The 22,248-nt window shown below is 36.8% G+C and overlaps 4 protein-coding genes across 17 annotated transcripts in view; 3 read left to right on the forward strand and 1 right to left on the reverse strand.

Moving 5' to 3' along the window:
• LOC101738519 (filamin-A) overlaps positions 1 to 22,248 on the forward strand; it is a 99,645-nt gene that overhangs the window by 19,834 nt on the left and 57,563 nt on the right. For 3 of the 13 annotated variants that reach the window (XR_009976867.1, XM_062676446.1, XM_062676447.1), the window contains exon 1: positions 18,270 to 18,343. The exons of 5 other annotated variants lie outside the window; for them this stretch is intronic. The gene's annotated coding sequence lies outside the window, so the exon portion shown is untranslated. Of the gene's footprint in view, positions 1 to 18,237; positions 18,367 to 22,248 lie in introns of those variants that run through there. 5 more of the 13 variants (XR_009976866.1, XM_038020992.2, XR_009976868.1 and 2 more) reach the window with 3 other exon arrangements.
• Positions 4 to 2,055, forward strand: LOC119630697 (uncharacterized). 2 transcript variants are annotated; one of them, XM_038021008.2, is made up of 5 exons: positions 4 to 731; positions 829 to 961; positions 1,087 to 1,269; positions 1,340 to 1,397; positions 1,557 to 2,055. In XM_038021008.2, the coding sequence occupies exons 1-5, from the start codon at positions 682 to 684 to the stop codon at positions 1,907 to 1,909; spliced, it is 777 nt and encodes a 258-aa protein (XP_037876936.1). In that variant the 5' UTR covers positions 4 to 681; the 3' UTR covers positions 1,910 to 2,055. The 2 variants fall into 2 exon arrangements, with proteins under 2 accessions (XP_037876936.1, XP_037876937.1); XM_038021009.2 differs by lacking the exon at positions 1,087 to 1,269.
• LOC119630695 (putative nuclease HARBI1) lies at positions 1,911 to 4,067 on the reverse strand. The gene is made up of 6 exons (XM_038021005.2): positions 3,884 to 4,067; positions 3,624 to 3,795; positions 3,266 to 3,456; positions 2,759 to 2,894; positions 2,537 to 2,678; positions 1,911 to 2,456 (listed from the first exon to the last, which is right to left on the reverse strand). Exons 1-6 carry the CDS (start codon positions 3,976 to 3,978, stop codon positions 2,053 to 2,055), a joined length of 1,140 nt encoding a protein of 379 aa, XP_037876933.1. The 5' UTR covers positions 3,979 to 4,067; the 3' UTR covers positions 1,911 to 2,052.
• Positions 4,845 to 6,269, forward strand: LOC119628418 (uncharacterized). Its single transcript, XM_038021007.2, has 5 exons — positions 4,845 to 4,967; positions 5,060 to 5,192; positions 5,318 to 5,500; positions 5,572 to 5,629; positions 5,789 to 6,269. Exons 1-5 carry the CDS (start codon positions 4,918 to 4,920, stop codon positions 6,139 to 6,141), a joined length of 777 nt encoding a protein of 258 aa, XP_037876935.1. The 5' UTR covers positions 4,845 to 4,917; the 3' UTR covers positions 6,142 to 6,269.

The raw sequence follows: 22,248 nt of genomic DNA on the forward strand, positions 1-22,248 counted from the left end.
AATGAATTATTAATTTAAAGTTTTTACATTTTCATTGAATGGGTTTTGCTATACTTTTTTGTATACGTCCTCTATTTTATGTCGATTTTATTTACATTTATGTGTATGTCATGTATGTGTTGATTGCATAAAGTTATGTCTGGTTTTTTTTTGTATTGCGTCCTGTAGCCCAAGCACGAAAATTTAACGAATTCGTAACGTTAACGTATCGAGCCCTCGATACATTAACGTTACTCCGCAGCACGAACAACATTTTGCCAACTATCGTAAGCTCGATTCGAATACGTTAGTGACGTCATCCTAACGTAAGTAGGGACGGTCCTTGTGGAATGAAATGATTATCATATGGAATTAATGATTCGTTCGGAAACTTAACCAAGTTGTCATTTTATTTTAAACTTTTGAATTTACGGTTTATTTAATTAAAAAATAATTAACTAGTGCATACAAAGTGAAGTACATATGAAGACAGATATTTAGGAACATGATATGACATTAAAATCGAAGGAATAAAATAGTGTCTTGGATATCAAAACAAAAAAATTCGGATTCCGAACGAATCCACTTGATATCGGCCAAGGCTAAGTTTGTTTATGTTTGCTTTAGTTCTTGTGAAGAGCGAAAGTGTTTCATTGTTTTTATTAATTTAGTACTTATTTTTCAAGATTTGCCTATTTAAATATGAGAACTAGCCACTCACAGTATTTAACAATGGTGGAATTTATGGAAGCGTAAGTACTTATAAAGTTCTAATTTATTAGAAAAGTTTTATTAACTCAAGTGTTTCAGTCAATATTTATGTAATGTGCCATACAATTTATATTCCAGAAATGGAGATTTATCAAAACCATCAGGCGGTCCACGAGGTCGCAATTTTATACAGATGAAGTGGAAAGAGTTAACGGGATTACTAAATAGCGATTCTTCAGGAGATCCTAAGAGTGAGGACAAATGGCGTAAGGTATGTCAAGTGTTAACTCAAGGGACGCTATTTTTTTCTGCTGAAGCACTTGACTGAATCTACTAACTTTGTTATTAATCTTTCTTGTTTAGAAATTCTAATTTAATGTTTGTTTGTTAATTAAGGTGTGGAGTGATTATAAGAATAATTGCAAGAAAAAGTGTGCTAAAATTAATAGAGCTGCTAGTGGCACTGGTGGCGGACCAGCGCTCCATTTATTATTGACTGACCAAGAACAAAGGGTCATGCAGATAATTGGAGTGCAGGCAGCTACTGGCATGGAGATAAAAGAAGCTGGGTTTCCACAAGTTAGCTATACTTTACATTTCAATTGTGCAATAAATATTGCATGTAGTAAGTAATTTTTTTTTATTTCAGGAAGAAATTTCAACTGAGATGCCAAATACTCAAATTATTTTAAAGGAACCGGAAATAGGTGCGTAGCCCTTTTAATTTTAGATTTATTGAAGTTCATTGTTTCTTAATACTGTATCTTTATACATAAAATAAGAAGGATATCACAGCTGTGATATCTATGAACCTAAATGAGACTAATTGTATAAACTGGCTTATTACATATTGGAATAATTTATAGATTGGAATGCTCCTAGCACAAGCAGCCAACCAACAGTGGCTCCACCACCACCAACTGAGGCTCCCCCTCCAGTCATTAACGAGGAAGAGGAGTGGAACCCTCCGCCGCAGAAAAAAAGAAAAAACAATTTAACAAAAATGTTTTTAGATATAGACAGAAAGGCAAGGGAGTATGCTTCAGAGCGTGATAGGGTATATGAGGAATTAGAAAGAGATCGGTTGAGAGTTAGAGAATTTGAGGTACGTGAAAGAGTAAGACAGAGAGATGAAGAGCTACGGATGCAGGGTCAATGGCTGGAATTTATGAAAGAGGCAATGGAAGCTTTTGTGAGGTTTATGGAGAGAAAGTCTTAAGTTAAGCTTAATTACTATATTTTTTTACCAACTACTTTTATTTTACCAATTACTTAATTATTTTATTTTATTTTATTTTACCAATTACTTAATTATAATTACCAATTACTATATTTTTACAAAATTAATAAACAAAAGTAAAATTATGTATGAAGTCTATTAATTTTATCCACTAAAATACTTCTTATAGCTCTACCCCTAATTAACCCATCTCCTATAGTATTCTCTTGAAAAATATGTTCAGATATTGTCATAGCCAAATTGGGGTTTTCAATCTCTGCTGGTTCTGGTTCAGGTATGTTGAACTCAATGGCTAAGTTGTGCAATACACAGCATGCTGTTATGATTTTTGCACATTTTACTGGAGCATAGTGTAATGTGCGATCCTTACACAAACAACGCCATCGGTTTTTTAGTCGCCCAAAAGTATTTTCAATAGCTACCCTGGTCCTTCCATGAACTGCTGTATATTTATAAGCTGGAGTTCCCTCAACAGCATCTAAAATTGGTGTCATTAACCAGGGTCGCTGTGGATAACCAGAATCACCTGGAAATAATAAAAAAAACCTAGTTAAAACAAATTAAACTTAGTCTGAATATTTGTAAAGGTTATTAATAAAATATTACCTAACAACCACACTTGCTCGTTATTTCGATGTAAGCTCTGCATATAATTGTTGACCACGCTATTTTCCCAAATAAAAGCGTCGTGGGTGGCTCCTCCGTATTTCGCATTTACGTTTAAAATACGACAATCACTATCACAAATCTAAAATTGAAGAAAAATCATTACATCAGTTTAATTTTCTATTTTACTTCATTTGGACACGCCGGCGGAGCTGTGCTTACCATTTGCACATTTAATGAATGGAAATGCTTTCTACTATAATATAAATGTTCGACTTCTTTTTTGGGTGTGAAAATATGGAAATGACATCCATCAATGCATCCTATAACTCCTGGGAAACCATACTTTGCAAAAAATCTGTAAGGTAAAAACAAACAATTGGTAGTGGGTGGTAGAACCTCTTGTGAGTCCGCGCGGGTAGGTACCACCGCCCCGCCTATATTTGCCGTGAAGCAGTAATGCGTTTCGGTTTGAAGGGTGGGGCAGCCGTTGTAACTATACTTGAGACCTTAGAACTTATATCTCAAGGTGGGTGGCGCATTTACGTTGTAGATGTCTATGGGCTCCAGTAACCACTTAACAGCAGGTGGGCTGTGAGCTCGTCCACCCATCTAAGCAATAAAAAAAAAAAAAAAAATAACAATACTACTTTGTAGTCATAAGTTTACGCCAAATCGTGATAATATAAAAATGAATGTTTGTAATAAAATTATATAGTTCACACTTACTTGTTTCTTATTACATCTCTATCAGCTCTGGCATAAGGAAATTTTATGAAAGTATTTAAAATTGCAGGAGTTACAAGAGCATCTGTTACTTCCTTCACACATTTGCTAACAGTCGTTTGGCCCAAATATTTAGCCATTCCCACTAAGCGTTGGTAAGATCCAGTGGCATAAAAAGATAGCGCGCAAAGAACCTGAAATGTTTGAATTTGATGTTACATTGAAGCTTTTCTCACAATAGAGACTTGGCACTGCCCTTAGCATTGCTAACATACATGAGCGAGCGAGCGAGTGAGTTACCACTTACCATCATGTGGGCCGTATGCTCGTCTACCTACTGAGATAATAAAAACAAACTTACCTTAAGTTCCAAACTTATCCTGGAACTTGCTTTTAAAGATGTTTTTTGCTTAAGTTGATTACAAAGAAACTTGAATGATTCTTTATTCAACCGGTATCTATTTTTGAATTCCGCGTCATTTATGTCCACAGGATTATTTTTCTTTCTCAGAGCAACTCTGCGTGTAATTTCTCTATAAGTAATAAAACCAATTGATTCTCAATTAATTTATGTTTAAAAAATATTAGAATATAACACGATTGACTGAAGTAGGTACTTACCTAACTTCTCTTGATGAATATTCTTCATTTTCAAGTAAACTTGCAGCAACAAAATAATATAAGGGACTACGCTCGTACAACGGTGGTCTTTGCATTTTGCGCAATTTATTAAAATTAATTGTATATAAGAACTAACTAAAGTGATAAGAAAACACTATTATTTATAAAAAATTACTTATAAAATAAAAACATGGATAAAATTATATTTAAACACGTTACGAAACCTTTCTCACCAACAAATCTTAAGTGAATAAAGTTTCGACAATACTCGATACCCAGCCTTCGAAATTTACATTACCGTACGTCAAAACAGTGTTCGTGCTCGCAATTATAGCGTTTCATTGTTTATATGGTTCAAGTATCGTTTACGTGACGATACGATTGCGATACGAAATTTGTTCGTGCTACCAAAATTAGTTCCTTTTACGTACGATAGGGGCGCTGTACGAATCTCATACAAATATAATTCGATAACGTTACGAATACATTTTCGCAAGTTATTCGTGCTAGGGCTACAGTAGCCCAAGCACGAAAATTTTACGAATTCGTAACGTTAATGTATCGAGCCCTCGATACGTTAACGTTACTCCGCAGCACGAACAACATTTTGCCAACTATCGTAAGCTCGATTCGAATACGTTAGTGACGTCATCCTAACGTAAGTAGGGACGGTCCTTGTGGAATGAAATGATTATCATATGGAATTAATGATTCGTTCGGAAACTTAACCAAGTTGTCATTTTATTTTAAACTTTTGAATTTACGGTTTATTTAATTAAAAAATAATTAACTAGTGCATACAAAGTGAAGTACATATGACGAAAGATATTTAAGAACATGCTATGACATTAAAATCAAAGGAATAAAATAGTGTCTTGGATTTCAAAACAAAAAAATTCGGATTCCGAACGAATCCACTTGATATCGGCCAAGGCTAAGTTTGTTTATGTTTGCTTTAGTTCTTGTGAAGAGCGAAAGTGTTTCATTGTTTTTATTAATTTAGTACTTATTTTTCGAGATTTACCTATTTAAATATGAGAACTAGCCACTCACAGTATTTAACAATGGTGGAATTTATGGAAGCGTAAGTACTTATAAAGTTCTAATTTATTAGAAAAGTTTTCTCAAGTGTTTCAGTCAATATTTATGTAATGTGCCATACAATTTATATTCCAGAAATGGAGATTTATCAAAACCATCAGGCGGTCCACGAGGTCGCAATTTTATACAGATGAAGTGGAAAGAGTTAACGGGATTACTAAATAGCGATTCTTCAGGAGATCCTAAGAGTGAGGACAAATGGCGTAAGGTATGTCAAGTGTTAACTCAAGGGACGCTATTTTTTTCTGCTGAAGCACTTGACTGAATCTACTAACTTTATTACTAATCTTTCTTGTTTAGAAATTCTAATTTAACGTTTGTTTGTTAATGAAGGTGTGGAGTGATTATAAGAATAATTGCAAGAAAAAGTGTGCTAAAATTAATAGAGCTGCTAGTGGCACTGGTGGCGGACCAGCTCTCCATTTATTATTGACTGACCAAGAACAAAGGGTCATGCAGATAATTGGAGTGCAGGCAGCTACTGGCATGGAGATAAAAGAAGCTGGGTTTCCACAAGTTAGCTATACTTTACATTTCAATTGTGCAATAAATATTGCATGTAGTAAGTAATATTTTTTTTATTTCAGGAAGAAATTTCAACTGAGAGGCCAAATACTCAAATTATTTTAAAGGAACCGGAAATAGGTGCGTAGCCCTTTTAATTTTAGATTTATTGAAGTTCATTGTTTCTTAATACAGTATCTTTATACATAAAATAAGAAGGATATCACAGCTATGATATCTATGAACCTAAATGAGACTAATTGTATAAACTGGCTTATTACATATTGGAATAATTTATAGATTGGAATACTCCTAGCACAAGCAGCCAACCAACAGTGGCTCCACCACCACCAACTGAGGCTCCCCCTCCAGTTATTAACGAGGAAGAGGAGTGGAACCCTCCGCCACAGAAAAAAAGAAAAAACAATTTAACAAAAATGTTTTTAGATATAGACCGAAAGGCAAGGGAGTATGCTTCAGAGCGTGATAGGGTATATGAGGAATTAGAAAGAGATCGGTTGAGAGTTAGAGAATTTGAGGTACGTGAAAGAGTAAGACAGAGAGATGAAGAGCTACGGATGCAGGGTCAATGGCTGGAATTTATGAAAGAGGCAATGGAAGCTTTTGTGAGGTTTATGGAGAGAAAGTCTTAAGTTAAGCTTAATTACTATATTTTTTTACCAATTACTTAATTATTTTATTTTATTTTATTTTACCAATTACTTAATTATAATTACCAATTACTATATTTTTACAAAATTAATAAACAAAAGTAAAATTATGTATGAAGTCTATTAATTTTATCCACTAAAATACTTCTTATAGCTCTACCCCTAATTAACCCATCTCCTGTAGTATTCTCTTGAAAAATATGTTCAGATATTGTCATAGCCAAATTGGGGTTTTCAATCTCTGCTGGTTCTGGTTCAGGTATGTTGAACTCAATGGCTAAGTTGTGCAATACACAGCATGCTGTTATGATTTTTGCACATTTTACTGGAGCATAGTGTAATGTGCGATCCTTACACAAACAACGCCATCGGTTTTTTAGTCGCCCAAAAGTATTTTCAATAGCTACCCTGGTCCTTCCATGAACTGCTGTATATTTATAAGCTGGAGTTCCCTCAACAGCATCTAAAATTGGTGTCATTAACCAGGGTCGCCGTGGATAACCAGAATCACCTGGAAATAATAAAAAAAACCTAGTTAAAATAAATTAAACTTAGTCTGAATATTTGTAAAGGTTATTAATAAAATATTACCTAACAACCACACTTGCTCGTTATTTCGATGTAAGCTCTGCATATAATTGTTGACCACGCTATTTTCCCAAATAAAAGCGTCGTGGGTGGCTCCTCCGTATTTCGCATTTACGTTTAAAATACGACAATCACTATCACAAATCTAAAATTGAAGAAAAATCATTACATCAGTTTAATTTTCTATTTTACTTCATTTGGACACGCCGGCGGAGCTGCGCTTACCATTTGCACATTTAATGAATGGAAATGCTTTCTACTATAATACAAATGTTCGACTTCTTTTTTGGGTGTGAAAATATGGAAATGACATCCATCAATGCATCCTATAACTCCTGGGAAACCATACTTTGCAAAAAATCTGTAAGGTAAAAACAAACAATTGGTACTGGTGGTAGGACCTCTTGTGAGTCCGCACGGGTAGGTACCACCGCCCCGCCTATATTTGCCGTGAAACAGTAATGCGTTTCGGTTTGAAGGGGGGGGCAGCCGTTGTAACTATACTGAGACCTTAGGACTTATATCTCAAGGTGGGTGGCGCATTTACGTTGTAGATGTCTATGGGCTCCAGTAACCACTTAACAGCAGGTGGTCTGTGAGCTCGTCCACCCATCTAAGCAATAAAAAAAATAAAAATAACAATACTACTTTTTAGTCATAAGTTTACGCCAAATCGTGATATTATAAAAATGAATGTTTGTAATAAAATTATATAGTTCACACTTACTTGTTTCTTATTACATCTCTATCAGCTCTGGCATAAGGAAATTTTATGAAAGTATTTAAAATTGCAGGAGTTACAAGAGCATCTGTTACTTCCTTCACACATTTGCTTACAGTCGGTTGGCCCAAATATTTAGCCATTCCCACTAAGCGTTGGTAAGATCCAGTGGCATAAAAAACATATAAGCTTTTCTCACAATAGAGACTTGGCACTGCCCTTAGCATTGCTAACATACATGAGCGAGCGAGCGAGTGAGTTACCACTTACCATCATGTGGGCCGTATGCTCGTCTACCTACTGAGATAATAAAAACTAATTTACCTTAAGTTCCAAACTTATCCTGGAACTTGCTTTTAAAGATGTTTTTTGCTTAAGTTGATTACAAAGAAACTTGAATGATTCTTTATTCAACCGGTATCTATTTTTGAATTCCGCGTCATTTATGTCCACAGGATTATTTTTCTTTCTCAGAGCAACTCTGCGTGTAATTTCTCTATAAGTAATAAAACCAATTGATTCTCAATTAATTTATGTTTAAAAAATATTAGAATATAACACGATTGACTGAAGTAGGTACTTACCTAACTTCTCTTGATGAATATTCTTCATTTTCAAGTAAACTTGCAGCAACAAAATAATATAAAGGACTACGCTCGTACAACGGTGGTCTTTGCATTTTGAGCAATTTATTAAAATTAATTGTATATAAGAACTAACTAAAGTGATAAGAAAACACTATTATTTATAAAAAATTACTTAAAAAATAAAAACATGGATAAAATTATATTTAAACACGTTACGAAACCTTTCTCACCAACAAATCTTAAGTGAATAAAGTTTCGACAATACTCGATACCCAGCCTTCGAAATTTACATTACCGTTTATATTGAAAACATCTTTAAACAACTAATGTAATATAATACTTTTCCATAGTAAAAAGTCTATTTTCTGCCATCTAGCGGTATTCAACGAAAGGTATAATACAAACAAAATGGCATATGAATTTGAAACACAACATGATAAACTTACACGGTGAATCAACAGATGGCGCTTTATAATGTTTTCATGCGAAACCAGACCCTGCGTCTGCCGGGATTAGCTATTCAACGGAAAACTGGGCTGTATCTCGACGGGGTAACGCTGAAAATACACCTGACAATAATGCTTAAGCTTCCGGTTGATTTGGATAAGTCACATATTTTGTTCAGTATAAAATTTTCGCAATGATTCAGAAAATATTTTGTACAACAATATATCTTTATTTTATTTCGCTTCTATATGATATTTCTAAAAAAACCAACATAGGTTAATTCAAATCACCAGATGGCGTTATACAACTCGCATTTTTGTTGTATTGCGATTATGACTACGTACATTTCAAAACTTATTGATATCTCTCATACTTGCAAATGAGTGGTACCGCAGTCTTTCTCTCGTTGATATCCGTTCAAATGCTGTTATTGACAACTTATAATCAAATAAAATTCATAATTTAATTTAAATTAGATCCGTTACCTTTTAAAGTTTCCATTTATGATGCATAGATGGCGCTAAAAGGGTGTAAAAGTTTTCTAATTTAGCTTAAGTTTTCTAATAAATCTATAGACCGTATACAAGAGAAACAAAGTCAGCAAATTAGATGGAAAGATGTAGGTTAAACAAGTTTACGGTTTAAACTATATTAAGCGTTTACAGAATCCATAAATAATATTGAATGCAGTTTCTTACTAGGGAGAATAAAAACGAAAAGAAATCTTGAAAATTTCCTTAGGGCAATTCAGACCTTACCCAGATATCTTCGTCATGACCACCACAGATATGGTGTCCCATCATACCAAGCGACACGCCGTATCGTGCCCTCAGAGAACCGTACCTTGAGGGTATGAATACCCCCTACTTTGAGCAATAGGATGCATAAAAACAGCAGTAGGTAAAGAAAGAAAGAAATCATTTATTCGCTAAGCATAGTGAAAATGAGTTATTACAGAAGTTAAAAGCAGCGTGTAGCATCAAATCGACATTTTTACATGCGAATTTTAGTGCAGTGCAAGATATTATGATATTATATTATAATTTGACACCCATTAATCCATAATTCAACTAATCATTTAAAAATCCATATATTTTCAATGTCCTCCCTAAGAAAATCATTTGTGTGATAATAATTTTCACTAATAAGATTGGTTATCTTTTAGTTTTTTCTTAAAATGAAAATCGTCTAGGTTTTTTAATTTCTTTGGTAGTTTATTAAATATCCTAACGCTCATACCTAGTATACTATTAGTCTTTAGTGTATAATAAATTTGGATTTTGGAAAACATAGTTTATCGTCGCGTCGATTTCTATTTGCCACATTAGATATAGGTCGGAGAGAAATGAAAAATTAAAGTTGCTGACATAGCCCATAGGATTAGCAACCTGAAGTGGCATATAGCGCGAAGATGGCACGGTTGATCTTTGAGTGGAGACTACGTACTGGCAAGCGCAGTGTGGGACGGTCACCTGTCAGATGAAATGACAAGCTAGTGAAAATCGCTGGGTCGCGTTGAATGCAAGTGGCATTTGACCTGCCGCACTGGAGGACGATTGGAGAGGTCTCTGTTCAACACTAGACCGAGCCCAAAACATGTCATTTCAGATCCTCCCGATCCATTAACGGCGCTTTTAGGTACCACAAGCGCCGGTCACCTTCCACGAATTAACCCATAGACACAGCCCACTGAGTTTCTCGCCGGATCTTCTCAGTGGGTCGCGTTTCCGATTCGATTTGATCCTCCGTTTTGATCCCCGTGAGCTCACCTACTAGTTAAGCTTACGCTGAAATAGCCTCTCAAGGCTATCAGCTTAGATAGGATCAAAAAAAATACTAAACCGCTATAGGCTGTATATAGAAGACGATGATTACGATAATGAGGACGGAGAGAGTGAGATAGCATACCAGTACCTTTTCGACAAAAAATCTGATAATTTCCGACCTAGGTCGTCGCGGTTCCGATCCGGTAGTAGATTCATTCGCGAAGCAGCTACTCTTGAGGTGTTAGGTCTCCTTCGAAGGCGCTTGGGTAGCTGTTAGCAAATCCCACCCCAACTGCCTGAGCCCTTGCTCGCCCACCTGCTTGGTAAAACTGGAAAGGCCTCCGGGCCGCAAGTAATCTTTTTTTATTTTTTTATTGCTTAGATGGGTGGACGAGCCCACAGCCCCCCTGGTGTTAAGTAGCTACTGGAGCCCATAGACATCTACAACGTAAATGCGCCACCCACTTTGAGACATAAGTTCTAAGGTCTCAATGTAGTTACAACGGCTGCCCCAACCTTCAAACCGAAACGCATTACTGCTTCACGGCAGAAATAGGCAAGGCGGCAAATCTCTCAAACATAAAAAAAAACTTAGGTTGTTTTATTAAAAACACCTTTAATAGGTATTGATTTGTAATGGTTTCCGGGAAAGGGAAACCGTCATTGCGTAATGAGAATGATCTCATTTGATACTGTGACGTCTATCAAATATGTAGTCACTTAACATCTCGTTTCCCGCTGGTAAGTTGGCACATTTGTGTTAAGAGAAACATAAAACCGGAGAGTCGTTACAGAATTTAAATTCGAAACATTTTTTTTTAACACGTTACATTATTATTTTTGTTAAACAAATCATAAGACGTGTTATATTTAGTGACACCGTCTGGCACTTCTTATATGAACCGGAAATGTCTTGCTAATAGTTCGTGGCATTTACATTTCTATGTCTCTTAAAATTCTTTTGATTTTTTCTGTTTTTTTTTGTCGTATCTTCACGCTGGTAATTTTCGTTTCTGGGTAAACAGAAGCAGGCGTTCGCAGTAAAAGTAGCATCAGTTTTACGTTACAGAAGACTATTTTTCATGTATACGTTAAAACTGTATTTTTTTTCTCATCCTGGTATATAAATAAATAAATATATATTTACTAACAGTCACGCCACGTTAACTGGTCCCGTGATAAGTTCGTAAAGAACTTGTGTTACAGGTACCAGATAACGGGAATAAATGTAAGGTTTTTATTATACACATACATATATTTAATATACATCCATAACCCTAGAAAGGACATTTATATTTATCATACAAATATCTTCCCTTGACGGGATTCGAACCCGCGACCCCCTTGTGTAGTGACCATGTCACTTACCACTACACCAGTCGGCCGTTATGTTTGTGATTAGCAGTAATGCTCGATATGAATAGACTTGGAATATCTTTTGGACCACATTGATTGACATAAGATGTTTTTGACTATATTGATATGTATTTACGCTTTTTTACAATAAAATAATTTTCTCTTACACTATTTTTAATTCAAATTCATTAAAATTTATTTTCAATTTTTTAGTTGGATTTTCCATAAAAGCGTATTTTGTTCGTTTTTTTTTTAACTATTATTTATTTATTCATTTTTTAGTAGAATATAAATTTTTTCAATATTTTTTTTAAATATTGAATTGTCAACGGTCCTTAATAAGTATACCAAATTTCCAGTTAATCCGACGTTTTGAAAAGGGTCAAAATCATGTTCAAAGATTCCGTTACATACATACGTCTGAAGCTAATAAAAGCGTATTATTAAAAAAACGTTCCAGTCACTAATATGGTATGTGGAAACAGTATGTTAATATTTCTTATGTCATCTCATAAATAACGAAAACTTTGAGGGATTCGAAGCCACGTCAAGATCGTCCCGAAGACCAGAAAGACGTGTTCTGTGCGCGCTAATTGCAAGTAAAAAAACACAATATTTCAAGACAGCGATTTAAACGCTCGCAAGCTTGTGGGTTATGTAAAAATCTTAATTGCGAAACTTGTTTAAAATTTATTAAAAAAAAATACAACAGACACATCGAAATTCAATTGAAAAAAAAAAAGAAATTAATTTAATTAATCAAGTAACGCTACATTATTGTAATGTATTGAAACGACCTAAGTACCGTTGACAACTGTTTTTTTTTTAAGGTATTTTATGACCTGGTAACTGAGACCTTTAAGTCATATCTTATTTTAATTTATATTCATATTTTTAAAAATAAAATGATATTTTGGAATGAAATGAAATGAAGATGATTAATTTGAGACATTAATAAACTGGGATGAAATTAAATGAAATGAATTGAGATGATATGGGATGAAATATAATCTCAGTAAAATTGTGGTCATTTACTAAGATTTTTCAGTGGACTTTTTGGAGGATCCCGAGAAGTTACGTCCAGCGGCTTTGTTTAATTTTCCCACATTTGTGCACTTTCACAGATATTAAACAGTTAATAAACCACCATTATTACATATTTAAGCCCGAAGAAACACTAAATAGACAAAATAAAACAAATCACACAACTTCACTCCTCGCGTTCCCGCCAAAAAGTCCTCAACAATTATGAAAACGGGTGTACCATAGATAATACATATAAATTAGTTATAGATAAGCAACTCAAGTACTCAACAAAAATGTTTACGGGCGTCGGCCACTAGATGGCCTCGCTTCGATTAGTTTCACATTGCTCCTGTAGATGGCAGTAGCATATTACCTATCCTATTTTTTTTTTTTAATAAAGGATTTTGTAAATTTTCAGAAACTACAAATTGATAAAATTTAATTAATTTGTCTATAACAAATGGGATTTCTATGATTTATTATTTTTTTATTAGAAAATAAAAAAATAATAAATCATAGAAATCCTAGAAAAAAAAATGTTTAGTTATCCTATAATTAAATACCTTAACTTTAACAACGTATAAGCTTAGGGGCATCCGCTACAAGATGTCGCTAGTTTGCATACAAAAAAAAATATTGTCTTAAAGTATGGTAGTTTCAGGTCCCTGGGGTGTACTTTGCATTTAAAATAAATTAACACTTTTGTTTATTTCTAATAGACTTTTAATTAAATATGTATAGTTGTATTAGGATAAGAATAGTGTTATTCTAATTAGAGGAGACTAACCTCACCCGGAAAATGCCGAATACCGGGAAAAGTGGAGGAGCTTAAGTAGGAAGCGGACCCTACCATATTTTTTTTGTATTGCCCGACGAGCTTTCGGCTCACCTGATGGTGAGTGGTTACCGTCGCCCATGGACTTCACCAATACGAGGGGCAGAGTCAAGCCGCTGCCTACCGTTAAGTACTCCCCACGAGCCTCGTTTGAAGAAGGACATGTCATGGCGCTCAGGAAACACCGTGGAGGGGAGCTCATTCCATAGCCGAATGGTACGTGGCAAAAAAGATCGCTGGAAGCGAATTAGACTGGGAAAACGCTACGAAGGAGAAGAAGAAGAAGTCTTGTCAGGGTTATCGGCGATTGTCTACAATAATACCATGAACATATAGATACATATAAGCGTAGACAAGTTTTTAGCTTAAGATACGTCATTTACATCAGTGCGCAGTTTTCTACTTCCGAAATTCCATTCGATGTCTTATTATAAATCTCTAAGGCGCAAAGATTCGGTTTTGTTTTTCGCGATTATTACTAGTTAACGAACTGTCCAAAAAATCCAAGCTAACCATAGGAACATTGAAAAAGAAAACGCCATTCTGAATGTGTCTTTTAAAAGACCAGTATCCAAGTCAGTTACGTAGAGGAATCATCGCAGTGAGACATTTATTTATATAATACTTATAACGGGCAAACGTTATTATAATAATCACATTTAATAAAATGACACATCTAACGCTTGGCACGGTTTCAGAGTGAGTGACGAAAAATTAAAAAAAAAAAACGCTCTAAAAAAATATTCAAATACTTTTGTACTGAGTCATTTTATTACGCGAACTCATGTTATTTCAAGTATATTAATATAGTTTATTGACTTAGATAATTTCGTGTATTTATTTCGGGTCTTGTAATTTTGTAATTGTCAGTCTAAAACTGAAGCGAGCTTACAATACGTACAGAGGATCTCGTGTTAGTCTTGTGCTTCTTAGACTGGAGATAAGACGTCCGGTGCATTCGTGTTGAGCGATGCACCGGTGTTACGAATCCCGCGGGTGGGTACCAATTTTTCTAATGAAATACGTACTCAACAAATGTTCACGATTGACTTCCACGGTGAAGGAATAACATCGTGTAACAAAAATGAAACCCACAAAATTATAATTTACGTAATTACTGGTGGTAGGACGTCTTGTGAGTCCGCACGGGTAGGTGCCACCACCCTGCCTATTTCTGCCGTGAAGCAGTAATGCGTTTCGGTTTTAAGGGTGGAGCAGACGCTATAACTATACCTATATTTTTGATAGAGTAGAGTTTTAGTAATTAAAGACGGCAGGTCAAGCGATGGCGGACATCATTAGATTAAGCAGCCCAGTTTTATGCCAAAACTCATTCATCTGATATTTCTGGAACATTTCACGGATTGGACATCTTCCGGAATGTTTATTTGATTCACGGTTTTAATGCGCGTAAATTGAATTTATGATTCGTGTTAGTTTTAGTAAATCTCCTTGTTTTCATATGTTTTCGCATGGGCTATATTTTAGCTCTTAATATGGCAACGTCACACAATACCGAGCTGGATAAGTAGGAGGGAAACATGAAAAAGAATATAATCGCAATAAACCACGCAAGATTAATCCGTAAAAGTTATTTCAATTAGGAAGATTAACTTAGAGAGATTTTTTTTTTCGATTATTATTTCAAGAAGCACACATGACACTTAAGAAATGCTATGAAGCTGGATAGTCTAAATGAAAAATAAGGTCTGGTACCGTGCAGGAAAGGAATGAATAGAAACTATCATTACTTATCATTACTCTTACCGGTGGTAGGGTATCCTGTGAGCATGTATAGGTAGATACCACCACCCTTCCTATTTCTGCCGTGAAGCAGTAATGCGTTTCGGTTTGAGGGGTGGGGCAGGTGTCAGCAAAAACTCAGATTTAGAACTCTTATCCCAAGGTGGCATTAGCAGATGTCTATAGGTGAACACTTAACACCTCTTAATTTTCTTACCTCTTTTAAATATGGAAGTTTTTTAATTTTTTTATTGCTTAGGTGGGTGGACGAGCTCACAGCCCACCTGGTGTTAAGTGGTTACTGGAGCTCATCGATATATACAACGTAAATGCGCCACCCACCTTGAGATATAAGTTCTAAGATCTCAGTATAGTTACAACGGCTGCTCCACCCTTCAAACCGAAACGCATTACTGCTTCACGGCAGAAATAGGCAGGGCGGTGGTACCTACCCGGGCGGACTCACAAGAGGTCCTACCACCAGTAAAAAACGCTCATGGACGGTAACCACTCACCATCAGGTGGGCCGTATACTCGTCTGCCTATAGCGCAATAAAAAAAAAATGTAAAGGAGATAGAGGAGAGAGTCGCTTATCAAATTTCTTGGTTTTGATTTAATCAGAAAACGTTTACGGTACAACGTCGCAGCAAAAGTAGACTCTATTGCTTCTTAATATTCTTCTTCACTACATATTTGAGAGGCTTACTACTGGGAGGAATGGGGGGTGCGGTCGTCCCTTTCGGAATCCATCCAATCCACTCACAATTCTGGTGACAGTATCCACACTACAGAACTCGAACTCGCCGAAGAGTTTCACATGAAGCTAACCGGAGAGAAGGCCCTCGTTGACTTTCTCACTGGATCCTCCATCTGGACCAGTGGTAGAGGCATTCGCGAAGTAGCATTGAGCTGTTAGGCCTCCTAGGTTTTTTTTTTATTGCCCGAGTAGGCAGACGAGCATACGGCCCACCCCTGATGGTAAGTGGTTACTGTCGCTCATGGATGTCCGCAATGCCAGAGGTAGAGTCAAACCGTTGCCTACCGCTTAATACTCTCCACAAGCCTCGTTTGAAGAAGGACATGTCATAGCGCTCGGGAAACACCGTGGAGGGGAGCTCATTCCAAAGCCAGATGGTACGTGGTACCGGATGGTAAGGTCTGGTCCAGCAGCGATCGTTCCTTCCCAAAAAAATACCTTCCTCTACCTACTAATGAAAAGTGAATCTCGTTTCTTTTTACCACCGAACCTCCAAAGCAGAGTTCACCTTCTGTGAGTCTCCTAAGCTGAAGAACATACTAGAGTTCAACAGTTCCACCAGAAGCCATTTTACATGTAGTGCAATACTTTTTCAGTGACTTTTTTTTTATTTATTGCTTAGATGGGTGGACGAACTCACAGCCCACCTGGTGTTAAGTGGTTACTGGAGCCCATAGACATCCACAACGTAAATGCGGCACCCACCTTGAGATATAAGTTCTAAGGTCTCAGTACAGTTACAACGGCTACCCCACCCTTCGAACCGAAACGCATTACTGCTTCACGGCGGAAATAGGCAGGGTGGTGGTACCTACCCGTGCGGACTCACAAGCGGTCCTACCACCAGTGATTACGCAAATTATAATTTTGCGGGTTTAATTTTTATTACACGATGTTATTCCTTCATCGTGGAAGTCAATCGTGAACATTTGTTGAGTACGTATTTCCTTAGAAAAATCACGTTTTTTTTTTTTATTGCCTTTGTAGGCAGACGAGCGTACGGTCCACCTGATGGTGAGTGGTTACCGTCGCCCATGGACTTCAGTAATGCCAGGGGCAGAGCCAAGCCGCTGCCTACCACTTAATACTCTCCACAAGCCTCGTTTGAAGAAGGACATGTCATAGCGCTCGGGAAACACCGTGGAGGGGAGCTCATTCCATAGCCGGATGGTACGTGGCAAAAAAGACCTCTGGAAACGCACTGTGGATGACCGCAGTGGCTCCAGGTAGTATGGATGAACTCTACTCCGGTGGCGGGCGGTGCGATGGTAAAAACGAGATGCCGGTATCATCTCATTCCTCAGAGCACTCCTCATGGAACACACGGTACAAAATACAGAGGGAACCGAAGTCCCTCCGCAGACCCAGAGGCTCCAAACGATCCGTGAGAATGGGATTATCGACAATCCGAACGGCCCTCCTTTGTATGGAGTCAAATGGAAGAAGCTGGTATTAGATGCAAAGATGATTAATATTAAAAATATCACATGTTAAACCTTTAAAACGCCCTCCTGTAAAATTAGTAACTTTTGAGATTATACAGTTTCAATGCGAGAAGACGATATGATGTTACTTTTATATGAACACCTTTCTAGCGTATGTAGTCGGGCTTTGTACATACGCATTTACTGTCGGAGCTTTGCCGCCAAAGCTTTTGATGTGTCAATGACACGAAGAAGAATGAAAGTCGGCCACTGTAGATGAGATTTTCGTGATTTTTAATTATGTTCGTATTTAATTACGTATAAAAAAAGTTTAGCTTATTTTCTCAAATATTTTTAAGAAATCGAAAATGTAAGTATGAAACTTTTCTAAACTCATCCCTTGCGATGAGTAATAATGTTCATGGTTAGAGTGCATTGCTGAAAAAAAATTTTTTTTAATTAAAATTAATGCTCGTAACCCAGACTTGAACTGAAAAATCACAAAGCCCTTCTCCGCAAAACAAATCAGTGTCTAACTATATAAGGTTTTACAGACAATATTTTATTAACTTGGTATGCATAGACCGGACACTTGAGTCCTGAGTTACTGAGGATTTAAGCCATGCAAAAACTAACATTCGCGAATGGCTATAATTACGACATCACCAAATAATTATTGTTAAAAAAAAAAAACAGGTGTCTACTGCGGTCCAGGAACTCGCAATAGACCAATAACGGACCATTAATTTATCGTCTCCACCCGAAATAACCATCCTTCCGACATTCATAAAAGCACACGTAATTAATGAATTTTACAAAAATAATATTCATGTTTCAAAGTCGGACCAGTATTTAGTTTATTCCCGTGCGCCTTACAAGACGGTGCTATCTGGAAGTTATTTAAAAAAAAAAAAAACAAAGTATCTTTGAAAAGTTAGTGTGCTCTGTGGTCGATAGTGAGTTTGAATAAAAAATAAAAAAAAAAAGAGTTATCAAAAATAAAATTTTATATGTTTTGTGTTTGTGAGTGCTACGCCGCTACGGGACTACGAGAGCGTAGAATAGCTACGTTCTTTTTTTTTTTTTAAAGCGCATAAAAAAAATTGTGATAATCATACGTGCGATATAAAAATTGTGTTCGTAAAATTAAGGCGGTCGTTTAAAATTTTACCCAAAAAAAACCTACTTTTGTTTCAAAATTAACCTTCAAAGACACTTAAATACCACCACCACCACCACTATGTACCACTTACACCACACAACTTCAAACGCTTTTTGTGTGATCGTTTAAAAATTATGTACCATATTTTTTCATAGCGGCTTTCATAACCGCACTAAAAGAAAGAATGTCACTGAAGTGAAAAATGAAGCATTATCGCGCTACACAAGTCGTAAATCGTGTTTTAAATTATTAAAAATTTATAAATTTCGACCTAATAATATAGACTTTTTTGCGTATGTGGCGTAATCTAAGTCCATGCGAGTAAGAATAATTATCCCTTCTATTTCTGTCTCGAAGCGCGGTTTTAAAGAGGGGGGGGCAGTTATATAATTTACCAGACTTTATCTCAAGATGACTATAATAGATAGACTAAATAATTATACTTGAGACCCTAGAACTTATATCTCAAGGTGGGTGGCGCATTTACATTGTAGATGTCTATGGGCTCCAGTGACCACTTAACACCAGGTGGGTGATGTGAGCTCGTCCACCCATCTAAGCAATTCTGATGTATACGCTCTCTAGTATAAGTCTATCTATCGCAAGAAAAAATCTGAATGTGAATCATATAAACTAAGCCTGCAATCTCTTCTCTGCTCTGTAATAAAAATTGAGCCCAATTACAACGCGACCTTACAGGATCTAATTAGATATTTAAACCATCAAACACACACAAAAAATTTCAACTGCGCATTTCTGATATTTCAATTAATCTAAAGTTAGACTCAACCCACTGAGTTTCTCGCCGGATTTTCTCATTGCTGGCGATTTCTATCCGGCAGTGTATCTACCAGCGGAGCACTGCTCTTGTCAGGGCTGATGTTAGCCAGTTCTTTTAGGTTGAGCCCCGTGAGCTTGTCCACCAGTCTGGTGAAGTCAGAACAACCCCTGGAGGCTGCCGTCAGATAAATATGCAAATAATAATTTGAAGCTAGTCTCTGATTACGAGAACTACGGAATAACAGAATGACGGATATTAGCTATAACAAACACGTAATTAAACTATAAAACGCTTTATATAATTTTGTAATTACGGAACTGAAAGAAATCTAAGAATATACCTTTATTTTTGACCGATTCTCAAAACTAAATATAATATCTTCAAATTAATTAATAAATAGTCTTAACTTTAGCAGGTTTCTGAAATTTTATCGATGAGATATATCGGCAAGGGCTTAAAAATAACATAAAGGATATTGCCACACGGAGGTGTATACTAAATATTTTAATACGGACTGTCCTAAAGTGATTTTAAATTTGAGTTGAATAGCAGATCGATCGACTGTTATTTTTTTAAATTTTTTTCTCCTACCTATTCTAGTAAGCTCGAGGGGTTATTCTAGATTCGCCAAACTAGAGTAGGTGAGCTCACGGGGCTCAAACCTGACGACGTTGCTAACACGAACCGTAGCAAGAGCAGTGCTTCGCAGAATCTACCACCGGATCGGAAACGCGACCCACTGAGAAGATCCGGCGAGAAACTCAGTGGGCTGTGTTTGTGGGTTAATTTACTCGCCGAGCCCTTCGTCGCAAGGGATGGGTTCGACGAGAACGATGACCGGTGCTTGAGGTATCTAAAAGCACCGTTAGTGGATCCGGAAGAACGATCGACTGTAATGAGATGAGAGTCAACGTGAATAGGTAGACTATTTTAATACAGTGATAAGAGTGACTACATATAGAAGTTCCGCACAATTTGTTTCCCGATAAAAAGTAGCATTGTTGCACCTATATCAGTAGACCGGGCGTCTTATCCTTTAGGCCACTTAAAACACGTAAGTGAAAGGTTATTAGGTTTAAGTGATTTTTTTTTTATTTATTGCTTAGGTGGTTGGACGAGCTCACAGCCCACCTGTTGTTAAGTGGTTACTGGAGCCCATAGACATCTACAACGTAAATGCGCCACCCACCTCGATATAAGTTGTAAGGTCTCAGTATAGTTACGACGGCTGCCCCACCCTTCAAACCGAAACGCATTACTGCTTCACGGCAGAAATAGGCAGGGCGGTGGTACCTACCCGCGGGGACTCACAACAGGTCCTACCACCAGTAATTACGCAAATTTATCTTTGTAATTAAAGGCGCGTTTTATTTGGTATATTAGCATCAACAGTTCGATGTATTTAATTGAGCTTCAATTAAGTTTACTCCATTAAAATAGCTGACGAAGTTTTTGTAGTATTGAATTTTAATATTGAAATGGCTCTCCTGTAGAGTTGCAAAAATGTCGCTTAAGCCACTTCTATCGCCCACCACCACCACCACGCCTATCACCCCTCGATATATATATACGTAAGTACGTATCATTTATAATCCCTCGATCTACTGGTGGTAGGACCTCTTGTGAGTCCGCACGGGTAGGTACCACCGCCCCGCCTATTTCTGCCGTGAAGCAGTTATGCGTTTCGATTTGAAGGGTGGGGCAGCCGTTGTAACTATACTTGAGACCTTAGAACTTATATCTCAAGGTGTGTGGCGCATTTACGTTGTAGATGTCTATGAGCTCCAGTAACCACTTACCACCAGGTGGGCTGTGAGCTCGTCCACACATCTAAACAATAAAAAATAAAAAAAAGGTCTTCCTGTAAAGTTTTACGAATGTCGGAAACTTTTTAAAAGAACCATAAATATGTATTCTTTATTTCAATACAAACGTTACATTGAGAATTTATTGGATCAGTATATTATTATATTCCCTTGCGTGCGTATCGTTGGAGGCAGAAATCCGTAATATATTTTTATATTTGAGGAAAATTATCTCTTCACTATGTTTTGACGATGTCGAAGACCGCCCACGGAACTGCTTATTTATGTTTAGCAGAATCTGGAAGAGATATGAAAATTGACATTGAAATAAAGTGAAGCTAATGTTGATGAGCAGTGCAATCATTCGCGTTGCCAAGCGGTAGGCAGCAGTTACTGCGCCCATGGTGTTGACGATGTCTTTGAGTGACGATGACCACATACGGTCAGTTGGGCCGTATGCTCGTCTGCTAATAAATTGCGCAAACTTATCAAATGGCGCTAATACATACGCTTAGCCATGATGATATTGCTGGGACCGGGATACAATCTGGTATGCCAAATTTAGTTTTATGAGTAGACTCTTCCGCACTTAGGTTGGTATGGCCATGTGATGAGGCGGAATGACAATGAGGTTGATAAGAAAGCTTTAACTATGAATGTGGAAGGCTTTAGAGGAAGAGGTAGACCTAAGAAACAATGCATGGATTGCGTGAAAGACGATATATGTAAGAGGGGAGTGAGCTAAGACATGGGATATGATAGAGGAGTACGGAAGAGGATAGCAAGTTGCGCCGAGCCCAGGTGACTGGGAGAAGGGCAGGAGAATGATGATGATGATAGGTAGACTCTTCCAATGTCCGACTTTTCCGATGTCCTCCAAGTGATTATAAAGAATGAGTGAAAAGCTGAAGGAAGAAGGAGATAATTTGTATTTGTGATACGGAGAAAGAAGATAGATTTTTTAAGTGGTACCGTTCCTGTTTGAGAAGAGAACCGCCGTTATATAATACAGTTGAGAAATCGACCTCATGTCTCAATATGTATGACGAGATTCAAAATTCAAGTGGCCATATCTATGGGATTTGGTAAC

The sequence above is a fragment of the Bombyx mori genome, chromosome 27, assembly GCF_030269925.1.
Source record: "Bombyx mori chromosome 27, ASM3026992v2".
In the NCBI taxonomy this organism is placed as follows: domain Eukaryota; kingdom Metazoa; phylum Arthropoda; class Insecta; order Lepidoptera; family Bombycidae; genus Bombyx; species Bombyx mori.

What these genes read in the sequence shown, in the direction of transcription:
- LOC119628418 (XM_038021007.2), top strand. Translation starts at nt 4,918, where the DNA reads ATGAGAACTAGCCACTCACAGTATTTAACAATGGTGGAATTTATGGAA. An exon ending in ATGGTGGAATTTATGGAAGC is followed by an intron (nt 4,968 to 5,059) that starts GTAAGTACTTAT and finishes TTTATATTCCAG; the next exon opens with AAATGGAGATTTATCAAAAC. An exon ending in TTTAAAGGAACCGGAAATAG is followed by an intron (nt 5,630 to 5,788) that starts GTGCGTAGCCCT and finishes AATAATTTATAG; the next exon opens with ATTGGAATACTCCTAGCACA.
- LOC119630697 (XM_038021008.2), top strand. Translation starts at nt 682, where the DNA reads ATGAGAACTAGCCACTCACAGTATTTAACAATGGTGGAATTTATGGAA. An exon ending in GTGAGGACAAATGGCGTAAG is followed by an intron (nt 962 to 1,086) that starts GTATGTCAAGTG and finishes TTGTTAATTAAG; the next exon opens with GTGTGGAGTGATTATAAGAA. An exon ending in TTTAAAGGAACCGGAAATAG is followed by an intron (nt 1,398 to 1,556) that starts GTGCGTAGCCCT and finishes AATAATTTATAG; the next exon opens with ATTGGAATGCTCCTAGCACA.
- LOC119630695 (XM_038021005.2), bottom strand. Translation starts at nt 3,978, where the DNA reads ATGCAAAGACCACCGTTGTACGAGCGTAGTCCCTTATATTATTTTGTT. An exon ending in TATTCATCAAGAGAAGTTAG is followed by an intron (nt 3,796 to 3,883) that starts GTAAGTACCTAC and finishes TATTACTTATAG; the next exon opens with AGAAATTACACGCAGAGTTG. An exon ending in CGAGCAAGTGTGGTTGTTAG is followed by an intron (nt 2,457 to 2,536) that starts GTAATATTTTAT and finishes TATTATTTCCAG; the next exon opens with GTGATTCTGGTTATCCACAG.